The 25,357-nt window shown below is 39.7% G+C and overlaps 1 protein-coding gene across 1 annotated transcript in view; it reads left to right on the top strand.

The window, feature by feature from the left end:
* The first annotated feature begins 800 nt into the window (after window positions 1-800).
* PEX5L (peroxisomal biogenesis factor 5 like) overlaps window positions 801-25,357 on the top strand; it is a 122,918-nt gene continuing 98,361 nt past the window's right edge. The window contains exon 1 of the mRNA XM_040429984.1: window positions 801-884. Within this exon, the coding sequence (XP_040285918.1) occupies window positions 816-884 (69 nt within the window). The 5' untranslated portion in view covers window positions 801-815. The remainder of the gene's footprint in view (window positions 885-25,357) is intronic.

Genomic DNA, 25,357 nt, shown 5'->3' with positions numbered 1-25,357 from the left:
CAGAACTCATTGGACGGCTCTTCACAGTGCAGATGGACAATGACCCAAAGCATACTGCAAAAGCAACCAAAGAGTTTTTTAAGGGAAAGAAGTGGAATGTTATGCAATTGTCAAGTCAATCACCTGACCTGAATCCGATTGTGCATGCATTTCACTTGCTGAAGACAAAACTGAGGGGAAAATGTCCCAAAAACAAGCAGGAACTGAAGACAGTTGCAGTAGAGACCTGGCAGAGCATCACCAGGGATGAAACCCAGCATCTGGTGATGTCTATGCGTTCCATACTTCAGGCTGTAATTGACTGCAGAGCATTTGCAACCAAGTATTAAAAAGGGAAAGTTTGATTTATGATTATTATTATATCCCATTACTTTTGGTCCCTTAACAAGTGGGAGGCGCATATGTAAACTGTTGTAATTCCTACACCGTTCACCTGATTTGGATGTAAATACCCTCAAATTAAAGCTGACAGTCTGCAGTTAAAACACATCTTGTTCGTTTCATTTCAAATCCATTGTGGTGGAGTATAGAGCCAAAAATGTTAGAATTGTGTTGATGTCCCAATATTTATGGACCTGACTGTATATGATGAGCATTCTACACATGGATGGTTATCCAAATGCTATGTGTTCCTCTCGTAGCTTGAAATCATTCAACATACCACTGCCATTAGCTCACTGTGTTTCACTCTCTCTGGGGCTAGTGGGATTCTCTTTTGGGGATTTCTTTGAAGATCACTTTTTACCTGACACAAGTCATTGTTGATTTCACTATTATAGGGGAAAAGCGCTAGGGCGGCAGATAAGGCTGTTGCCATGGTGATGAAGGAGATACCGAGGCAGCCGTCTGCAGAGGAAAAGCCCCTCCTCACCATGACCTCACAGGTGGGCGCCACCAGGATTTCAAGAAACTGACACATGCAGCTGGCTCTTACAGAACAATCTAAAGGCTAAGGTCTACTAATATTTCAGACAGTAACATAAAAATGCATCTACACTTCTCTATGTTTCCACTAGTTGTCTTCTACTGCATGGAAATGAAGAATGACCTATCAAGGAATGACAATTACAAAAACACTGAATGAATGAACCAAGCACTCATGGGCACAAAATGCATATGTCAGTTTTGCAGTACAGTTTTCCTTTTATTATGTGACTTTTGGTGCAACTACATTTAACTGATTTACCTAGGCTGGACCAGTCTACAAGATCATTTAAATGATGTGGTGTGATGTTTGTGGCAGTGTGTTGTGCGTAGGGCTCCCATAAACTAAAATTTAAAAAGTTTGGGCGTTAAATATCCTGAAGTTTGTTCAGGTCGGAAATCCTGTTCCCCACTGGTTACTGGTATCCCATATTAGTCTCATCAGGACCCTCAATTATGAAAGATAATGATAAGTTAAAACTAATTATAAGGTGGGGGTGAAGACATGGGAGCCCTAATAGGCTTTATGTGGATATTGTGTATGTCATTTGTCAGTTGCTCAATGTGAAATGGAATGATTTCTCTAGACAGAAAGTAATGTCAGTTTATACCGAAATTTATGCTAACTGCGATTTCTTGAAATAGTATTTTCAATATTTCATCGAAATTTGTATATGTCTAACCTAACCTGTTTTATTATTATTATTCATCTCCCAATTAAAAACCTATCTATTCTGATGAACTGCTTTCAAAATCCCTTGGTAGGGTATGTATTTCATGGGCAAAACACACACAAAGTGTATCTCGTGTATGCAAAAGCCAGTGGTGCACTAAATATTCTATCTACATGTACAGAATAGGACACTGACCTAAATGGTTGTATTACAAGAAGGATAATATCCTCTTTTTATCTATTTGTGTCACCGGTCCAAGCAGTATACTAGATTGCTGTAGGAAGGCTGGATTTCCTTCATCTCATTCATGACCATGTATTTCTTAGGGCACATGTGTTCTGAGCATTGAGGGTCACTGATCCTGTGGTCATATTCCCTTCCCTCTGTACCCAATTGTCCTCATATAATTGCAGAATGAGATAAAATGGGGTTTGTTTTTCTGTTGTCATGGAAACACATAGGTCTTCATACTTGTAGAAACATAATCGGATGTTGTCAATTGAGACCTATTGCAATGTGCGCTCATTTTTTATTTTAGATACATAGTGACAATAAAATGCTTGTCTTTATCCCAAATTGGTAGGGTATAGCACACATTTAAGATTATAACATATTATCTAATGTCTGCCTTGTTTTGTATAATCATTCAAACTTTACAAAGTTCCTGCTGCCATTCCTGACATGTCTGTTTTCGTAACCAGTTGCATTCCACATGACAATTCTGAAGCATCTTTTCATGTATCTCTATGTTTTTCAGCTCCTCTGTTAATGCTACTGGAAGTTTATTAACCGCTTAATGCATAATCATGTACATCGTTATACATGAGGGGTCGTATGGAGCGGGAGCCTTGCTGAGCCTGTATAATACAGCAGGCACCCGGCCACAATAACTGGGATCGTCAATGACGCTGAACCGGGTCATTTATCCCATCAGATGCCACGGTCAATAGCGCTCATGACATTTGTGTGGTTATCAGAGGAAGGGGATCCTTCTGCCTTCTGATCGTAGCCCTTGTGGCAAATTCAGAGCTTCAATCGGTTACCATGAAAGCCAGGGGCCTTCTGAAGGTTTTGTGGTCTGTCATGGTTAACTGCCTGCAAAAAAATTGTAATAAAAGTGATTAAAAAGGCATTTGTTCCCCAATAGTACCAATAAACTGGTATAACTAAAGACTACAGTTCGCCTTGTAAAAAACAACCCGTAATGCAGCTTTGTAGACTGAAATATGAAAAAGTTATGGCTGTCAGAAAATGGCGGTGAAAAGAAAATGTACATTCTTTTTCAAAGATTTCTTTTTAAAGTATAAAACAAAACAAAAACTATACAAATTTTGTATCACCATAATCGTATTGGCCTGCAGAATAAGGCCCCATTCACAAGTCCGCAATTTCGTTCCGCATTTTGCGAAACGGAATTGCGGACCCATTCATTCCTATGGGGCAGCACGATGTGCTGCCCGGACACGAAATTGCGGATCCGCACTTCCGGGTCCGCACTTCCGTTCCGCAAAAAAATAGAACATGTCCTATTCTTGTCCGCAATAGCGGACAAGAACAGGCATATTCTATTAGTGCCGGCAATGTGCGGCCGCAAAATGCGGAACGCACATTGCCGCTTTCCGTGTTTTGCGGATCCGCGGCTCCGTGGATCCGCAAAACACGTTGCGGACGTGTGAATGGAGCCTAAGGATGCCAAAACCTTGGAGGAATTGTGAGGTTTTTTTTTTATTTTACACCACAAAGAATTTTGGCCATTTTCTAATGGTACTTTCACACTAGCGTTTTTCTTGTCCAGCACTGAGTTCCGTCATATGGGCTCAATACCGGAAAAGAACTTATCAGTTTCATCCCCATGCATTCTGAATAGAGAGAAATCCGTTCAGGATGCATCAGGATGTCTTCAGTTCAGTCACTGAATGGCGTTTCCGGATCAGTTGCTGGAATGCCAGCATTAATTTACATTGAAATGTATTAGTGCCGGATTCGGCATAAAAAATACCGCAATGCTGGATCCGTCCTTCGGGTCTGCGCATGCACAGACAGGTAAAAAAGTTTAAAAAATATATAACGGATCCGTTTCTCCGGATGACATCCGGAGAGACCTATCCGTTCTTGCAATGCATTTGCGTCCATATCTGTCTACAAATGCTGTCCGTTTGCATGCAGATTGACGGATCCGGCAGGCAGTTCCGACGACGGAACTGCTTGCCGGATCACTCTGCCGCAAGTGTGAAAGTAGCCTAATACTAGACATGGTAAATTAAATGGCACCATTAAAAAATACAACCTGTCCTATGGCAATGTGAACAGAAAATTAAAAAAGGATATGAAGAAAATGACTGGGCACACCTAAGGATACTTAGTTGCTAATGTTTATTAGATAAAAGGACAATAAATGTAGTGGAGTAAATATTATACAATATAAACTTGCGACAGTAAAATTATGTGGCAACACTTCATATAAAATTCTGTATGTTTGTAGTTGACGTGCGCATTTAATCACTATCGTAATGAAATAGCATCTGTGACTAAAAGCTGCACTTCAGATACAAAATAGAAATAAGTAAATAGATGGAATTAATGCATAGAAGACGACCTCATATAAAAGCAACAATGTATATAAGTGAAATATAATATAACATAGCCCAATAAAATTTAAATATAAGTGTTGGTCTTGATAAAAATAAGAGCCGCAAATTGAAGGTAAAAATGCAATATGATATATTCTCCTAAGATATGTGGACTAAAAAGTAGAGATTCACTATCCTGGAAAAATCATGAAGTTCCAGGTAAGGCAGGTGTCAGTTCAATATATCGAAAACGGACCCTGACAGGACAAAGATGCAGTTTATAGTGAATGGTGTCTTACACCGTAGGTGACTCGGCGGCGTCCCGCTTTCAGTCAGAGAGGGATCCCTTAGAAAGATGGTAAACAAGTTTAGGAACAGTCTTACCGGTTTTTGGAGGTTCCTCACGTGTGGAAGGAGCCTCAGCTGTCTATCGGAACTTTGCTGTTTTCCGCTGTAATCAGGTAGAACCCCCGATAGATGTTTTGGGTCACCTGTTAGTTATTAGTTTGCTGCACGCGGTCCCGCTTGTTACACGCGGTTGCGATGTCGCAGCTCCCGATGAGCAGTTTCAGACCAGCTTTATAAAGACGGTGTAGACTTGTTCCTCAATATAGTCGGTGTGGTGCACTCACACAAAGTAGAGCTTGGGGGGTCAGACCAGACGCGTTTCGGGGCTAAGATATCCCCTTCTTCAGTGGCTGAAGCCACTGAAGAAGGGGATATCTTAGCCCCGAAACGCGTCTGGTCTGACCCCCCAAGCTCTACTTTGTGTGAGTGCACCACACCGACTATATTGAGGAACAAGTCTACACCGTCTTTATAAAGCTGGTCTGAAACTGCTCATCGGGAGCTGCGACATCGCAACCGCGTGTAACAAGCGGGACCGCGTGCAGCAAACTAATAACTAACAGGTGACCCAAAACATCTATCGGGGGTTCTACCTGATTACAGCGGAAAACAGCAAAGTTCCGATAGACAGCTGAGGCTCCTTCCACACGTGAGGAACCTCCAAAAACCGGTAAGACTGTTCCTAAACTTGTTTACCATCTTTCTAAGGGATCCCTCTCTGACTGAAAGCGGGACGCCGCCGAGTCACCTACGGTGTAAGACACCATTCACTATAAACTGCATCTTTGTCCTGTCAGGGTCCGTTTTCGATATATTGAACTGACACCTGCCTTACCTGGAACTTCATGATTTTTCCAGGATAGTGAATCTCTACTTTTTAGTCCACATATCTTAGGAGAATATATCATATTGCATTTTTACCTTCAATTTGCGGCTCTTATTTTTATCAAGACCAACACTTATATTTAAATTTTATTGGGCTATGTTATATTATATTTCACTTATATACATTGTTGCTTTTATATGAGGTCGTCTTCTATGCATTAATTCCATCTATTTACTTATTTCTATTTTGTATCTGAAGTGCAGCTTTTAGTCACAGATGCTATTTCATTACGATAGTGATTAAATGCGCACGTCAACTACAAACATACAGAATTTTATATGAAGTGTTGCCACATAATTTTACTGTCGCAAGTTTATATTGTATAATATTTACTCCACTACATTTATTGTCCTTTTATCTAATAAACATTAGCAACTAAGTATCCTTAGGTGTGCCCAGTCATTTTCTTCATATCCAATTGCCTTTTAACAGCGGGGTGACGCTGTAGGACTGAGAGCACCCTTTTTTGGTGTGTCTACCACCCTGTGCATCCGACTTACATATTTATTAGAAAATTAAAAAAGTTATGGCTCTTGGAATGTGAGGAGGAAAAAACTAAAATGCCTCACTATGCACTACCCTGATATAAAATAGATAATAATAATGTGATCCTGCCTATGATATGCCATCATAACTGAGCAGCCTGAAAGGAAAATTCACCAATGTGTAGTATATGCAAGTGCCAGAGCATAGTGTGTAGTGTGAGTCCCTGTCCCTAACCCACATAGACATCTCTGCAAGAGGACAAAATCAGTCCTACTCACATTCTAGGACAGGTTGCATGTGGCCATTTGAAATCATTCGCAGAGGACCCCTTTAATAAACTTCTACTTTCAATAACAGAGGAGCAGAACAGCGTAGAGTTATTAAAGGATGCTCCAGAATCGTTATTGCATTGGAGATTTAGTAACACATCCTTCAAGGGTGGTGACAGGTCCTCTTAAAGGAAAGTCTTTTTTTAGATGAGTTTGTCTTTTCAATTGTCATTATTAAGATTTTGCCAATATGGATGCAGGATTGAAATTGCTATTAGCTAATTGCACCAATTTTGACATCATATTCTCTGAGACCATAACCTCTGTTGCTACCTCTCAATAAATATTATAGTAAGAATCCATATTAAGCTGATCCTATTATCCTGATGGATGCAATTTCAAAAATGTATCATTAATGCACCCAAAACAATCTACTGTATGAAATGTTTTTTGCTTTTTATTTTTGAGAGCCAAGTATTTCACAGCATTTTATATCTGGCAAATTTTCTTAAATCCTGTAATATTAAAGAGGTTATCCCATGAATTAAAAAGATATCTGGAGTAAAGCACACATTTTATAAATATATTAAAGTAAAATAATCTGCTATCCAATGTAATTTTAACCTTTTTAGCTTCTTTACTCACCTCTCTGTAGCTCTTGACTCTTCACTTTCTGTGGCTGGGCAGCAGCTCATCCCATGTGACCATCAAGCTCCTGTATCTCCCATGAGTGCATTTCAGTTAGATCTTGTAAGTCCCTTCTTCTGTCTTCTTCCCCTGTATAGAAAATAGTCCCTCACACACAACCCTAGTAATTCCTCTAAAAAAATAAAAGCACTATAGTATGTAATGATTCCCCCCAATATCCATTTTCTAGAGAGAGACATAGCTATATATTTCTATGAATCTAGAAGTAGGGACAAATGAACAATAGGTGTCTGGGCCGCTTTACCTGCTTGACTATGAGATTACTTTATAATATAATGTACATAAACCATTAACAGTATTTCGATTTCATGTATATTGCAATAATCATTTAAAAGTATTATTGCTCTATTCATTGCATAGTAATACTTTTCATAGGACAACCCCTTTAAATGTGATATATTTTGATGAATGCTATATGCTTATCCTATCAATCACACACTTTTCACTTTGGTATATAAAAATACAAATTTCCTTATTTACCTGAAAAACATAAATGGGGTCATTTATCAAACTAGTGTAAAGTAGAACTGGCTTAGTTTCCCATAGCAACCAATTAGATTCCTCCTTTCATTTGTGACAGCTCCTTTGGAAAATGTAAGATTGGTTGCTATGGGCAACTAAGCCAGTTCTACTTTACACCAGTTTGATAAATGACCCCAAAAGGGTTTGCCACAATCCCTCTCCATATGTCTTATATAGTGATGGACAAATTTATTGAAATTTGATACAGATTCCATTCTGCTGAATTGGTCAAGCAATTTGCTAAATTAAACCCGAATCGAAAGTGCTCCAATTGCCCTGAAAAGTTGTGGATTGACTGTATGCAACTCATTTTAAGCTCTTTAAAGGGGTTGTGTCACTTCAGCAAATGGCATTGATCATGTAGAGAAACCTAATACAAGCCACTTACTACTGATTACATTAGGATCACCCTGCAATCCTACAGTGGTGGCTGTGCTTGCACGCTGTAGGAAAAAGTGCCTGCCTCTCTGGTGGGGACTGTGGGAGTCTGCATAGGCATGCGTGTGCAGCATCTCCCGTCCCAGCCACTTCATATCTGCACTGTAGCGATCTTCATAACACCTGGAAATGAGCAGTGTATAATGTGATAGGAAAAATGAATCAAGCCAGCAAAGGAGGCAATGTGGACAATCACAATACATTACCTTTGTCTAAATGATAAATGCAATTGGCTGAAGTCAGACAACCCCTTTAATGTCAAGCCAGCTTTAGTAATCTTAATTTGACTATGGCATATGTGGCTATGGGTAAACGCATGGCTGCTGGTGAACCATGTGATCCTCTTTCTTCAACTTTGTGATCTGAAAAATGGCTGATGCTATTTTGAGACATTTGCCCAAATTGAATTGCCCAAAATTCGTATTGGGTTTTGACTAGAATTTTTAGAAAATTCAGGTCAAATTCAATTTGTTTAGAATCAAATCGTTCATCTCTATTCCTATATTGGAATATTGATGGCAAAGAGTAGACTCCAATTCTCGCTGATCAGCTGATTACAGATCGTTTCATTAAACAGGAAATGACGTGCTATATACACTTTAATATTTCACAGTTTTAAATCTAAATTTTTTTTACACTGAGAAATGTTAAGACTACTTGTGTATTTTGTACCAATTTTGATCAAGGCAAGGCCTCTATGGCAAAATGAGGGCACACACAAATTTCTGCAAATTTGTAGCAATAATACAAATCTTGACCTCAATGTTTGCCTAAAGGAAGAACGGTTGCATAACAATCACAGGAAGTCTAACATGATCAAAATGTTTACAACAGTTGCTTGATGCCCACAACTGCTTCCCTTATAGTTAAAAACTGATGCTACTCAGAAGCTATTGTACTGCCAAAAGTGTACTGTTACTATGGATATAACGGTTTTTGATAGTTCCAAAATGACACACATTTATTTTTTACATTATTTTTATGGTGCTCACACAGGGGCTTATACAGATTTAATAGGGTTTCATAGCAAAACTTAATATCCCTCCCCCCAACCATGATATTTCTGAAAAAGTATGCTTTTTTTTAAGTAAAGGAATATTTTTCATTTAAAAAAATAATTGTGCACAGTCTTATGATTATTCCCAACTTCTCTGTCTATAAAAAGTGGAGCAAGTGCTTCATAAATATAGTGCTCATTCTGAAGACCATATTTCTCAAGGTGTTTACACCAGACAACTAGCATAAATGCATTGCTAAATCTGCCCCCTGCTGTTCTAAAGCCTCTGCTCCCATTCCAATAATAAATGACAAAATTGGCTGCCTGCAGCCACCACTAAGGGGAGCTTAGTGGATAGGAATTTATACAATTACCATTGCACTCAGTGGAAGCTGTAGAATCTCTGTGCACTAAGCTCCTCTATTGGGAACAGGAAAAGCAGTTCATCATTGGGCCCTTTCCTCTGGCCCCATTACAGTGAGTAGTCGATTTCTGCCTCGATGGAAGGTATGCCACTGCTAACATATTCTGAAGCACTATACCATGAGTAAGCATGTCGCAGTTGTTGGACTTGAACTTTGTACTGTAAGACATAAGTGCTAACCACTCACCATACTAACTACCAGTTTACCACTCTTAGAACCCGTGAGACATGTGACACAAATTAGTTCTGACTAAAGGACTACTTTGTTGTCAGTGATACTTGTCACAGGGCATTTCATATTCTGTTAGATGCCTTCTAGCAACATATTACAAACCTGTCACAATGCCCTGTTAGTGTGCAGTCTGTTGCTAAAGCGCCTCTGACAATGTCATTCTGGGCATACTATTAACAACACAATATTATTACACAAAGAAAGCTCCTGAAAGAAGGGTAGAATTTTGGAAGATTTTTATTTTAATGCCTTCACCAAATGTATTCAACTTTTCTGTAACCAGTAGGAAAATTGGGAAAAATGCTGAAAATGCCTAAAGAAAAAAATGAGTAAATAAGTGAAATTTTCAAAAATACCTATTGCACAATTTTGCTCTAAAAAAATTAATAAAATCAATATAACAATAGAAAAAATAAAATGAAAGTTTTACCAGATTTTCTTGTTTTGCTATGTTCTGCTTGTGTTAACCTGTCACCTGACCTTTTACAGTACAATCCCCTACATTTGTCATAGCAGGAAAACTAGATTTTAGAAGGGCCTTTGGCTTGAACCGAAAGTGATGTGTCCCTCGTGTGTCACAAGACCTATTAACGTAACACATGGGAAACACGTCACCTCTGTGGCCTCTTATTTAAGGGTTGGCACACGTGACCCCCATCAAACCAGATGTTGACAAAAAGGACCAGAGCGTGGCAGCGGGGCACTGATGGAGCCAGAAACCTGCTGCGGGCAGCAGGTAAGTATGTTTCTTTGAGCTGGTCCAATGGTATAGGTGGGGAACTGGCTGAAAAGCCCCAAAGGGAGATAACCCCTTTAAAGGAAACCTGTCATCACTTTCTAAGCCTATTTATCCACTCACTTTTCTATAAATACTTTAATACATACATACATACATACATACTTTTCTATAAATACTTTAATACATACATACATACATTAATAATGATATTAAAATCAATCAGTTCAGAGAAAAACCTAAAATAAATGTTCCCGCCATGTATGGAAATGCACCTTAGATGAGTCCTGTCTCCTACATGCATCAGAGATGAGTCCAGACACACCCTCTACGATTGCTCATCTCCACCCCTTCTCTTCCAAGTCTCGCAGCTGCGCAGTACACATTATATGATCAGTGTGAGATGAGGAGTGAAGAGACTGGTTCTGCACATGCGCGGGATTAGGTACGCAAGTTCAGGAGGAGGGTAGGATCTTTAGATTCTGTCACTCATGTAGCGGGAGGTGGGGTTAGGAATGGGAAGTGATGGGGTAAGCATTTAATTTACATAACTTGAAAAAAGCGAAAGTGAACTGTAAAAAAAGTACTTGGAGGTGTTTAAAGAAAAAAATAAGATGATTAGGGTGGGGGAGAACTATCTCAGGATGCCGATGATTCTTATGGTTAAAAACCGGTGACAGGTTCCGTTTAAAGTTCATGCACAGGGCAGGTGGTTATAAAATGAAATTACAACGCATCTTAATAATTCTCAAGATAAGCACATCTCTGTCAACATGCTCCGACTGCCTGATCCAGCACAAATGCCAGCTGTCAGCCGGTCCAAAAAACACCGCATGCAATAGTCTTTGTTCAGCCGAAACCCAACATCTAGGGAGGAAAGTGTCCCGATCACCCCCAGTTCGCATTATAGTGAATAAGAATCTGGTGGTGATCTGTTGATTCAGACAATGCTGAATCCGGTATTATTTGCACGAACAGCCTGCTGGAAATATTCACTGCAGGTGTGAATGTGGCCTTAGAACTATAGAATATAACAGCAAAAAAATAGTATACATTAAACATTTTGTTTAGGGTGAAAAGTTATAACCACAGGATCTCCCTGACCAAATTTCCCCAATTCAGCTAAAATTTGAATTATTGCATATGTAAGAATGTGGGCCTTGTTTTAATTTTAGTCCTCTTTTAATGCACTTTTTGGTTTTTGCTTGTTTTACATTCCTGTTTGTACCTCAGGCTTGCACAAGCAAATAGTGTGTTTTAGCTCACCCAGACAATTTTCCCCAGAATGTTATGCTTCATGCAAAATTGGATGTAGAAATGTTATTGTCATGTCAAGAGTGAAAGTTGTCCCATAATTCCAGTTGTATCAATAAATAAATCAATAAATTGTGTTGTGCAGAGTGGTTTTGAGTGATTTAGCAATATATTTTAAGCACTTTTACTGCTCTCTTCGGTGTCTTGATTTATTATAAATAGCCACAAACATCTATGACGTGATGGAAGTTTGATGTGGCAAAATCAATTGGTTTTAAACTCAAGGTACATTATATAATATTCCAATTTTCTACCAGGGTACCCTGGGTGCAATGTTCTTTTAGCATATCTCATGACATTTGTACCAAACAGGAGCAGTTGCTCATAACAACCAACAAGGTGGAGGCAAAGAAATGAGATCCAGCACTGGAGTAGATTCTAACTTTACTGCATAGAAATATTAAATCTAACAGCTGACCCAATATACCGGGCTTATGCATTTCAGAGTGCCTGGTTATGAGTAAGGATTGGGTCCAACATGCATACGCCAGATGGGTATTCTGTTGGGTTTTAATATTCCTGTGCAATAAAGTCAGGATCTACTCTCCAATGTTGGATCCAGTTTCATTACTGTGACTCCACAGTTATGTTTCCAGACTTTGAGCTGTTCTAACACATTAAAGGAGATACCTCAATGCTAGTGGTGGGCAATGAGCAGGAATTGAATATAGCAAGCAGTTTATGTCTCATTTTTAGAAAAAATAAAATCAGCAACCGTATTGTTTGCCATAGACAATTACCTCCAATTTGGCCAAATGCCAAGAGCTGTACCCAAACCTTAATACACCTATACGCTACCCCAGGAGGAAAATCAGAATATTGTAATTTTAAGATTAAGTTTAACACCAATTGATTTGGCCATACCAAATTCCATCAAGTCACAGCGGCTTGTAGCTAATTATAATAAATCATGATACCAAATTAAGCAAAAATAATATAACAATATATTCCAAATCTGTTCAAACCACATAGGGGTGCCCAAATGCAATTTAGCATCAAGCATAACATTGTGAGGAAAATGCATTAAAAAGGTTTGTGACTGTGTCTAAATTAAAGTCCTACCCAAGCAGAGCCTTACATGTACAATATGTAAAAATGAAAGCTCAAGATGTGCAGAGTACATGTGGCTTATGTCTGCATGTACATATCTTTGCAAAATCATCAAAACTGAAGAAGCTAAAGATCTTCTTGATCCAGGTGTCAATAAACATTCATGGAAGTGTTGCCCAATAAGGCATGGTGCTCATCTTCTTTTCTCTTACCATATCCTAATTGGTAAGACAAGGTTGTAACATGAAGAAACATTCATGTGTTACTCCCTAGGATCATTGGAAGGCTATAAACTTTAGGATATGTCATCAATATCAGATGAGTAGAGGTCGACACCTGGCAACCCCGCCGATCAGCTGTTTTAGGCAGCCGTGGTGCTAGAAGGTTGTTCTTGTAACTTCACATTTGGGTTTATGGAGGTAAAGCCCATGAATAATACACATAAACATGGTCGCAAAAATCACTTTCATGGTGATGGTCATGGGATTTTTTTTAGTTAGTTTAATAGTTGAAATCCTCTTAATCTAAATCCATGGTCTATATACAATAACAGAGACTCAAGCCACTTACCTAAGGTGTGATTATAGATACAAAATCTGAGGTCTCATTTACAGCGTATATTCCAATGTAAATGTCATCTCAGCTCCAGTCATACAAGTTACAGGCATATGAAGGAATTCTGTTTCATAGAATTGCTTATAATTTCAGCTCTGTAAAACATTCATGAAATACCAGCGGGAAGTTGTTGGTAAATTGACATTTGATTTTTTCTTTTCTGTTTTGTTTGTAACATGAAATAGAAGTCGATAGTTTGCTGATGGCGCTACTAACATATTCTGTACATTTGCTATAGATACCTTTACAAAGATGAATGTATTATGAAATACATTTATGGAATTGATTTCTTTTTAGAAATTAGAATTAAATTAATCTAATAACATATTAGACCTTTTCAATCCTATCCAAAATGTAAGTGCCTCATATGTTGCTGCCAATACATTGACGTCTACACACACAAGAAATGGTGCCCCCACCCCTCCTTCCCATAGGTCTCCTAGGCGCATGTTCACCGGGTAAAAATTCCATGTGGATTTTGGCTCTGAGATCCGCCATGGATCTGCAAAAACACTTTCGTTACAATATAATACAACCGCATGCATCCGTCATTAACGGATCCGGTTTTATTATGTCTTCTATAGCCATGACGAATCCGTCTTGAACACCCCGTTAAAAACGGACATGAAAAAGGGAGGAATTTTATTTATAGATCCACACTTCTGAGAACACCCATAGGATGGTAGGCCCCCAGCTAAAATAATGTCCCCCATAGTGTAGGATTTTTTTTTTGTTGCTGCCCCCAGCTTTTATAATGCCCCTATGTAGGCCCCCAGCTAAAGTAATTTCCCCCATAGTGTAAGATTTTTTTTTTACTGCCCCCAGCTTTAATAATGCCCCCTATTTTGGCCCCAGCTAAAATAATGTCTTCCAAGGTGTAAATCATTTTTTATAGTGCCCCCAGCTTTAATAATAACCCAATGTAGGCACCCAGCTAAAATAATGTCTCCCGTAGTGTAGGAATTTTTTTTACCGCCCCCAGCTTTAATAATGTCTCCCATGTAGGTAAAATAATGTCCCCCATAGTGTATAATAATTTTTTTTACCGCCCCCAGCTTTAATAATGCCCCCAATGTAGTCCCTCATCTTAAATATTGTCCCCCATAGTGTAGGAATTATTTTTTTATGTCCCCAGCTTTAATAATGCCCCCAACGTAGGGCCCCATCTTAAATAATTTCCCCCATGGTTTAAATAATGCCCACATAATGGCCCACCACAGTTTTGTTTTTGTTTTTTGATTTTACAAAGAAAAAAAAAAGTCTCACCTTATCCACTTGCTCGCGCTGCAGCAGTCTCTTCTCTCTTCACTGAACGGGACCTGCCGAAGGTGCGCAATAATGTCACTACGCGCTCCCACGTGGTTACGTCACCATGCATATCGCAGGTCCTTCGGCAAGTCCTGTTCAATGAAGAGAGAAGAGACTGCCGCACCGCAAGCAAGTGAATGAGGTTAGTTTTTTCTTTAACCCCTCCTGGGTAAAGTGTTTTTAACGGCCGTTAGACGGGTGCACTCCTGTTAATCGGCCATTAAAAACGATCCCATTGATTTCAATGGGTCCGTCTGACCGTGAAAACGGCCAAAAATAGGACATGTCCTATTTTTGGATGGACGCTATTCACTGGCCGTTTAAAGAATGGCCATGTGAATAGCAAAACAATGATAAATGAAATTCCAGCACTGCGAAATAATTGTTGTGTCGTTTGTCTCTTTATTCGTGGTAGCAAAATTACTGCATGTGGATCAAACCTCACACTCCAACTTAACTGGTGTTGGAGTGTGAGGTTTGATCCACATGCTGTAATTTTGCTACCACGAATAAAGAGACAAGCGACACAACAATTATTTTGCAGTGCTGGAACTTCATTTATCAGTGTTTTGCTACCAAGGGACTTACTTACCTGTTCCGTGCACCAGGGGCTGATTAACTCTACTAAAGGTGAGCTGGAATTTTACTATGGACGTTATATACCATGTGAATAGCCCCATAGACTTTCATTGGTGCTAAAAGGGGACGTGTGACTGCCGTTACTTAGACGGCCGTCACACTGCCATTATTCACTGTCGTGTGCATGAGGCCTAAGATGACTGTTGACGTACCCATGCAGCAGGTAACCAGTAGGGGACATTGCTGTGAAGAGGGTAGGAGTGGTAGCGGCACTGATAGGAGTAGTAGTGGCTCACAGTGGCTGTCCTCCCCCTGACGCTCCCTGGGGCCATGCAGCAGTGAATGGAGCGTGCACCCTTTCTTCCCTTAGGACACTCCCTATTCTCTGGGGTTCTTGCCTGGTGGTAGTTGGGTGTCCTTGATGGTGGACATTTGGCAATGTGCAAGGCAGGAGGTCAATTAGAGTGAGGATCGATGAATGGTGGAGACAGTGACCAGGCCCGGTGTAGTTACAATAAATAAAGTTTCTCTTCACTGAAAAGACAATGGGAGTAGTACATAATTTATATGACAGCAAAAGGCACAGTTCTGAGGTATATTACAGAGTAGGATTCTCTCAATAGTTGTTGGTAACAGTATCAATGAGGGTAGTAGTAGTCCTGAATCTCTCTCTAAATGCACTTCGCAATCTTTCCTAATAACTATAGGCATGCTATTCCATTCTTATTAACTCGTTCTGTAGTTTCCCAGGTTTAGGGGTGCAGATCTTAGATTCGGATAGCCAGTCCATCTCAAAGTGTGGTGGGTGAGGCAATTACGTTTCTGTCTGCATCCAATGCACGACCTTGATGGTTCTAAACCTCCTCTGAATGTCCGGTCTCTTTCCCTCAGCAGTAGTCTCTCAGATAAGTTGGCACTTGGCAGCTTTTTAGTCTCAGGAATAGTGTCTCCTGGATGGGGCTTTTCTTAGGGCCTACTTTGCAGAAGCTCACACATGTAGGTGTTGCCTCTAGCTTTGCTCAGCTAAGATTCTCTAACTAACCAAAGGAGTTGGGATCATCTGGTCTTCACTGCAGCCTAGCCAAGTATTCCAGTGTTAACTGTTTGTTGTCCATACACAACCATTTGGAGTACACAATGTATAGAGAGATTAGTGCTTTTAACATTAAATCACAACATTCAGCTTTTAGCAAACAACCTTTAGCAGTGATCCACTGGGTCACTGCACCCATAAATCTTCAACAGCTGATGGTATAAGCAGCTGTCTCTTCTGACGCCCACATACACATGCATGCTTGGTTTATCTAAACGTATATATTTTCAATAGGAAAAGAGAAAAACGTTGCTACACACTTTTGGCAGAGGTTTGGGAAACAAAAGGACCAGGCATGGAAATTTAGTGTGCTTGATCCTTCTCTCTCTCAACATCGTCTGATGGGGAAGGGTCGGGAGCTCTCTCTGGACACATTAGATTGCCAGCAAGTTCGGATGAAAACATCCAGTCCGCCAATCATAGTCTAATGTGCATTGGGGCCATTATAAGGTTAAAGCTAAACTATTAGGTCACATGTCAGTAAGCTGAATGGAGCTTAACTACTGTGCCAAAAAAGGCAGCATCATTTTGTAAAAAAATGAAATGCTTTAACAAACGAGCTTATAAGTGTACCTGACTGGTCATTGAGTGTGTGTCTGTGTGCATGTGCTTATAACGGGTGAAAAATATCCTGTTGCACAATTTGTGGCAAATCTAAAAAAAATCTTTATGGGCATGCACATTTTAGATTAAATCATGCAATGTGTTTTTGAACTAATATGTACAGTACAGGCCGCTAAATACTTCCCACCTGAACATTGGGGTTTTACCAGCAACCCATTATTAAAAATAGTCTGAATCCTGTAAGTCAAAAATAATTATCTTCTCCTTATTGATGAGGATTGTGAACATGTAAAGCACAGAACCAATTAAGTACTCGTAGAAAAACCACTAGCGTCAACTATTTTGTGCAAGTGACAACAGCTTGGCGTGCTTTAAAAGCAGTATCTATTTTAATCGCCATCACACAGATCCATCTGAATGTGGGATTTCAATTGGAATTACACACGCGTTTTTGTTGCTATGCAGTACTTGCTGTCGACTCAGTATGGAGGAGCTAATAAATTAAATCACGCCATTTTCACCTAGGCATTTCTAGAGCATACTAAAAGATATGGTCGGTTGCCAAAAGACTGGGGAACTGTTCAAGCATGGCAAGATTACTGCGAGCATACGCTACATGATGACTGACTTCATTTAATGAAGCAGACCTTTACTCCCACAGACATGCTGCAAGGGCTCAGAGCATAGTTCTGTAAAGGTCGTGTGGCTTCATCACATTAACATGGACAAGCACACAAAAGTTGCAGGGAGGTTGTTGAAATTCTATAAGATGCTATATTGATTGCGTTACTTATTCAGATGTATGGTTTAAAATAGTTTATGTTCATTATAACTAGGGATGAGCGAATCGACTATGGATTAAACATCCAAAGTCGATTCGCATAAAACTTTGTTTTAATACTGTACGAAGCGAGCACTCAGTACAGTATTAGAATGTATTGGCTCCGATGAGCCGAAGTTATTACTTCACGAAGTCTTGCGAGACTTCGCATAATAACTTCTGAAATTGATTTATACTGTAAAAAAACATTTCCCGAACTTGGGTTCGGTTCCAAGTGGAGCCAATACATTTTAATACTGTATGGAGCGCTCGCTCTGTACAGTATTGAAACAAAGTTTTAAGCTTCTCACTCTTGCAGGTGCGGTTTATAGATTTTCTTCCTGTCTTCTCACTAGCTGGTTGGTTGTACTCTGTGGTGCTTCTGGAGTTGCCAGTTTTCTACTGTCAAATAAGTCTTGTCTTTTCTTATTGTTTTGTGTTTTTTATATTCCCTGTTGTTTGTATCTGGGCCTGAGACAGACTTCCATTCGTCCATCTGGGGAGGAATGGGTTGTCTCGGGTCCTAACCTTATTCCAGGGCCTTATAGGGATATAAGGGCCTAGGTATACAGCATATTAATATTCCTACCTTCAAGGTCTATTCATATAGATAGGTAGTTAGGGCCCGGATTAGGGTTGTTTAGGAGGTGACCTGTTTCTTCCCTAGTTTCCAGGCCCAGTTACTGTTCCCCTTCCCTCCTGTGTTTAGTGTGGAGTTTTCCCCCCACACTGATCGTGACATCAATATTTTCTTTTAATGAAAGAGCATCTGTCAGGCATCTGATGTTTCAATATATGCAAATGAGTCTCTAGGAGCAATTGGGGCGTGGCCGTTACACCTAGAACAGGGATGGCCAACCTGCAGCTCTCCATCTGTTGCAAAACTACAACTCTCAGCATGCCCAGACTGCCTACAACAGGGCATGGTGGGAGTTTTAGTTTTACAACAGCTGGAAAGCCGGAGGTTGGCCATCCTTGACCTAGAGGCTCTGCTCTTTCTGCTTCTGCCATGCCTTCTGCACTTTGACAGTGGCCAGGCAGTGAAAAAGTCATCACACCTGGTCCTATCAATCAAAGTAGAGAGGGTGCAGCAGTTGCAGAAAGAGTAGAGCCTCTAGGTATAATGGCAACGCCCCCTTTGCTATTAGAGGCTCATTTACATAAATTAAAACTTCATTCTTCTCAGCAATGTGGATACATATGAAAATGGGACTAACACAGATGCCTTCAGCTGCCAAGCGTACATGTAACAGGTCAGCCAGTGTCATAGGTACAAATCTGCTGACTGATACTCTCTGAAGTATGTTTCAACAATGTATTTATCAAAAAATATAACTGTATTTTCATGAATAAATAGACTATAGTGCATCGAAGGCTCATTAGGTTGAAGCCCCCTACATAGACCCCTTAGCTGTGTTCAGTTGGACTATTTATCTATACAATAGATATATCCATCCACTTTTAATCCCATGGTAAACTAGTAAAACAGGCCTAGTGACAAGTGATTGGCTTCAGGGGTTGCTGTCTTCTGTGGACATTTCTGTGTCTTAGCCTGAACCCACCAGTGAATACTTTAGTACTGTATAGAGCCAAAACCAACTCCTATAAGTTCTTGTGCCTATAAGGGCTCTTGCACACTTGCGTTGTTCTTTTCCGGCATAGAGTTCCGTCGTCGGGGCTCTATGCCTGAAGAATCCTGATCAGGATTATCCCCATGCATTCTGAATGGAGAGAAATCCGTTCAGGATGCATCAGGATGTCTTCAGTTCCGGACCGGAAAGTTTTTTAGCCGGAGAAAATACCGCAGCATGCTGCGCTTTTTGCTCCGGTCAAAAATCCTGAACACTTGCCGCAAGGCCGGATCCGGAATTAATGCCCATTGAAAGGCATTGATCCGGATCCGGCCTTAAGCTAAACGTCGTTTCGGCGCATTACCGGATCCGATGTTTAGCTTTTTCTGAATGGTTACCATGGCTGCCAGGACGCTAAAGTCCTGTTTGCCATGGTAAAGTGTAGTGGGGAGCGGGGGAGCAGTATACTTACCGTCCGTGCGGCTCCCGGGGCGCTTCAGAGTGACGTCAGGGCGCCCCACGCGCATGGATGACGTGTCGCATGGATCACGTCATCCATGCGCATGGGGCGCTCTGACGTCATTCTGGAGCGCCCCGGGAGCCGCACGGACGGTAAGTATACTGCTCCCCCGCTCCCCACTACTACTATGGCAGCCAGGACTTTAATAGGTCCTGGCTGCCATAGTAACACTGAACACATTTTGAAGACGGATCAGTCTTCAAATGCTTTCAGTTCACTTGCGGTGTTACGGATCCGGGGGCACCTCCGGCAAATGGAGTACACGACGGATCCGGACAACGCAAGTGTGAAAGAGGCCTTAAGTTCAGTGAGATATCTCTGCAGGAAAACTAGCTTTTATTGAGAAATCCAAAACAAAAGATTCTAAACTCCATGTCGCTGATATGGATAAGTAGTTAAACACTTTAATTATAATTTTATGTACGATCTTGAGACCATTTATGATTTTGAAAAAAATCTAATTCTTTTCACATTATGCAAATATGTAAATAGTTCTCCTTAATTAAACTAATGGAGGATAGAGAATTTGTTGAGTGGCTTTGTGTTACAATTAGTAAATTATAAATTGAGCATTTGCTTCTTACTTGCCATTTGCTTTAGAATTTAATAAGCCAATTGCCCTACCTCCTATGTGCCTCTTTACTTCCTTTATTGTTTATACCATTACTTCTAGAGACCGTCATTTACTAGGTTTGAGACCTGTAAATTGGCAGACAATTGAATTTTTAAAGAGAATGTATTAGAAACTTACCAAATTAAAGGGGTTATCCGAGAGTATAAAAATGTCCCCCATATGCCGGGCCCCCCACATTGAATATACTTACCCTGCTCCCTACGCCATTCCCATGCACGGGGAGAAGCAGCAGCGGCAGTGCGGGGACAGGTATATTCAATATGGGGGGCCCGGCATATGGGGGACATTTTTATACTCTTGGATAACCCGTTTAAATTAAATTTTTGTGCTAAACATATATTTTTTCAAATTTTTGGGCAAGTTTTTAAACATTTTTTCCATGTCACTGTATAAATTGCAAAAAGTGTATAGAATCCTGCAGTTTTCACTAAGGCCACTAAGCCTAAATTATGTTAAGACTTTCTGTCTTTTGAGAGCAGCTACATGGGTCAAAGACAGGAGCTGGCCCCACTGACTTCTATGGGAAATTTTTCTAGGCATGCCTTGTGACCTGTACAGAGGTCAGGAGGGTGAAGGTAAGCTCTGATATCACCCATTGTAAATGGTGGATCTTGTCTTATCTATATAGAGGTGCAAAGGTGGATTCACATGTTGCAATAATCAGGCAGATTAACGCTCATTTATCAGGTGAAACTGTTGTTTGTGCAAGCACCTAAATTATTGCTTCTGGGCAGCAGATCTGCTGCCCGGAACCAATGCAGCTGTATGAGGGCACTTGCTTCTCATCTGGGCTTGGAAATGCGCCTTTACTTATCACTGTAAGGCCTCATGCACACGACCGTTGTGTGCATCCGCGGCCGTTGTTCCGTTTTCCGATTTTTTTCGCCGACCCATTGACTTTCAATGGGTCCGTGGAAAAATCGGAAAATGCATTCTGCAGATGAGAGCCTGAAATCAGGTAGTGTGTGCTCCGTTCCCCCTGATCTGTGGGCCCCATCTGTGCCCCCTACATCAATCTGTGCGCACCTCAACACGCCGCCATATGAAATTTGGCATATATATCTTTTACATCACTGAGACTCAGGGCGTAAGCAAAGTCATATGAAAATAACATCTTTGGAAAAATTAAACACCCTAGTATACATATTAGATATCGTCGCGTCCATAACAGCCAGCTCTATAAAAATATCACATGACCTAACCCCTTAGCTGAACACCGTAAAAAAATAAAAATAAAAACAGTGCCAAAAAAAAGCCAATTTTTGTCACCTTACATCACAATAAATTGCAACACCACGTAATCAAAAAGGCATATGCCCCCCAAAATAGTACCAATCAAACCGTCACCTCATCCCGCAAAAAATGATATCCTACCTAAGATAATCAGTCAAAAAATAAAAAATCTATGGCTCTCAGACTATGGAGATACTAAAACATCATTTTTTAAATTTTTTTTTAAATGCTATTATTGTGTAAAACTTAAATACATAATAAAAAGTATACATATTAGGTATTGCCACGGCCGTAACTATCTGCTCTATAACAATAACCTAACCCCTCAGATGAACTATGTAAAAAAAAAAAAAAGAAAAAACAATTGTTTGGTCACCTTGCCCCATAAAGTGTAATACACCATGCAACAATGATTTGGCTACTGAGAGAAAAACATGTGAACTTGGAATTTGCCTGACACGTCTAGATTTTAATCCCTTAACCCCTTCAGGACCGAGCTCATTTTCACCTTAAGGACCAGGCCATTTTTTGGAAATCTGACCAGTGTCACTTTAAGTGCTAATAACTTTAAAACGCTTTGACTTATCCAGGCCATTCTGAGTTTGTTTTTTCGTCACATATTGTACTTCATGACACTGGTAAAATGAAGTCAAAAAAAATATTTTTTTTGCACAAAAAAATACCTAATTTACCAAAAATTGGAAAAATTTGCAAATTTCAAAGTTTCAGTTTCTCTACTTCTGTAATACATAGTAATACCCCAAAAAATTGTGATGACTTTACATTCCCCATATGTCTACTTCATGCTTGAATTGTTTTGGGAATGATATTTTATTTTTTGGGGATGTTATAAGGCTTAGAAGTTTAGAAGCAAATCTTGAAATTTTTCCGAAATTTACAAAAACTCAATTTTTAGGGACCAGTTCAGGTCTGAAGTCACTTTGCGAGGCTTACATAATAGAAACCACCCAAAAATGACCCCATCTAAGAAACTACAACCCCTCAAGGTATTCAAAACTGATTTTGCATACATTGTTAACCCTTTAGGTGTTGCACAAGAGTTATTGGCAAATGGGGAGGAAATTTGAGAATTTCATTTTTTTGTCTAATTTTTCATTTTAACCCATTTTTTCCACTAACAAAGCAAGGGTTAACAGCCAAACAAGACTGTATCTTTATTGCCCTGACTCTGCCGTTTACAGAAACACCCAATATGTGGCCGTAAACTACTGTACGGCCACACAACGGGGCGTAGAGTGAAAGGTGCGCCGTTTGGTTTTTGGAAGGCTTATTTTTATGGACTGGTTTATTTACACCATGTCCCATTTGAAGCCCCCTGATGCACCCCTAGAGTAGAAACTCCCTAAAAGTGACCCCATCTAAGAAACTACACCCCTCAAGGTATTCAAAACTGATTTTACATACGTCATTAACCCTTTAGGTGTTGCACAAGAGTTATTGGCAAATGGAGATGAAATTTGAGAATTTAATTTTTTTGCCTAATTTTCAATTTTAACAATTTTTTTCCACTAACAAAGCAAGGGTTAACAGCCAAACAAGACTGTATCTTTATTGCCCTGACTCTGATGTTCACATAAACACCCCATATGTGGCCGTAAACTACTGTATGGCCACACAGCGGGGCGTAGAGTGAAAGGTGCGCCGTTTGGTTTCTGGAGGGCTAATTTTGCTGGACAGTTTTTTTTACACCATGTCCCATTTGAAGCCCCCCTGATGCACCCCTAGAGTAGAAACTCCATAAAAGTGACCCCATCTAAGAAACTACACCCCTCAAGGTATTCAAAACTGATTTTACAAACTTTGTTAACCCTTTAGGTGTTGCACAAGATTTAATGGAAAATAGAGACACAATTTCAAAATTTCACATTTTTGGCAGATTTTCCATTTTAATATTTTTTTTCCAGTTACAAAGCAAGGGTTAACAGCCAAACAAAACTCATTATTTATGGCCCTGATTCTGTAGTTTACAGAAGCACCCCATATGTGGTCGTAAACCGCAGTACGGGCACACGGCAGGGCGCAGAAGGAAAGGAATGCCATACGGTTTTTGGAAGGCAGGTTTTGCTGGACTGTTTTTTTTTGACACCATGTCCCATTTGAAGCCCCCCTGATGCACCCCTAGAGTAGAAACTCCATAAAAGTGACGCCATCTAAGAAACTACACCCCTCAAGGTATTCAAAACTGATTTTACAAACGTTGTTAACCCTTTAGGTGTTCCACAAGAATAAATGAAAAATAGAGATTAAATATCAAAATTTCACTTTTTCGGCAGATTTTCCATTTTAATATTTTTTTTCCAGTAACAAAGCAAGGGTTAACAGCCAAACAAAACTCTTTATTTATGGCCCTGATTCTGTAGTTTACAGAAACACCCCATATGTGGTCGTAAACTGCTGTATGGCCACACGGCAGGGCGCAGAAGGAAAGGAACACCATATGGTTTCTGGAAGGCAGATTTTGCTGGATTGTTTTTAGACACCATGTCCCATTTAAAGCCCCCTGATGCACCCCTAGGTTAGAAACTCCAAAAAAGTGGCCCCATTTTGGAAACTACGGGATAAGGTGGCAGTTTTGTTGGTACTATTTTAGGGTACATATAATTTTTGGTTGCTCTATATTACACTTTTTTTGTGAGGCAAAGTAACAAAAAATAGAAATTCAGAAATTTCATCTCCATTTGCCATTAACTCTTGTGGAACACTTAAAGGGTTAACAAAGTTTGTAAAATCAGTTTTGAATACCTTGAGGGGTGTAGTTTCCAAAATGGGGTCATTTTTTGGAGTTTATACTCTAGGGGTGCATCGGGGGGGGCTTCAAATGGGACATGGTGTCAAAAAACCAGTCCAGCAAAAACTGCCTTCCAAAAACCATATGGCGCTCCTTTCCTTCTGCGCCCTGCCGTGTGGCCATACAGCAGTTTACGACCACATATGGGGCATTTCTATAAACTAAAGAATCAGGGCAATAAATATTGAGTTTTGTTTGGCTGTTAACCCTTGCTTTGTTATGGGAAAAAAATGAATTAAAATGGAAAATTTGCCAAAAAATAGCTGTTTTGGCACTGTTTTTATTTTTTATTATTTACAACGTTCATCTGACAGGTTAGATCATGTGCTATTTTTATAGAGCAGGTTCTTACGGAGGTGACGATACCTAATATGTATACTTTTTTATTTATTTAGGTTTTACACAATAATATCATTTTTGACACAAAAAAAAAACATGTTTTAGTGTCTCCATAGTCTGAGAGCCATAGTTTTTTCAGTTTTTTGGCGATTGTCTCAGGTTGGGTATCATTTTTGCGGGATGAGATGACGGTTAGATTGGCACTATTTTGGGGTGCACATGACTTTTTGATCGCTTGCTATTACACTTTTTGTGATGTAAGGTAACAAAAAAATAGCTTTTTTGACACCGTTTTTATTTAATTTTTTTTACAGTGTTCACCTGAGGGGTTAGGTCATGTGGTATTTTTATAGATCAGGTTCTTACGGACATGGCAATACCTAATATGTCTACCTTTTTATAATTTATCAGGGTTTTACACAATAATATTTTTGAAACAAAAAAAAAAATCATGTTTTAGTATCTCCATAGTCTGAGACCCATAGTTTTTTTATTTTTTGGGCCATTGTCTCATGTAAGGGCTCATTTTTTGCGGGATGAGGTGACGGTTTGATTGGTACTTTTTTGGCGTACATGCGACTTTTTTGATCACTTTTATTACCTTTTTTGGGAAGTAAGGTGGGCAAAATTTCAATTTTCTCATAGTTTTTATTTTTTTATTTTTATGGCGTTCACCGTGCGGGGAAAGTAACAT

This window comes from Bufo bufo, chromosome 4, assembly GCF_905171765.1.
Source record: "Bufo bufo chromosome 4, aBufBuf1.1, whole genome shotgun sequence".
NCBI classification, from domain to species: domain Eukaryota; kingdom Metazoa; phylum Chordata; class Amphibia; order Anura; family Bufonidae; genus Bufo; species Bufo bufo.
This window is presented reverse-complemented; position numbering and strand designations above follow the sequence as displayed.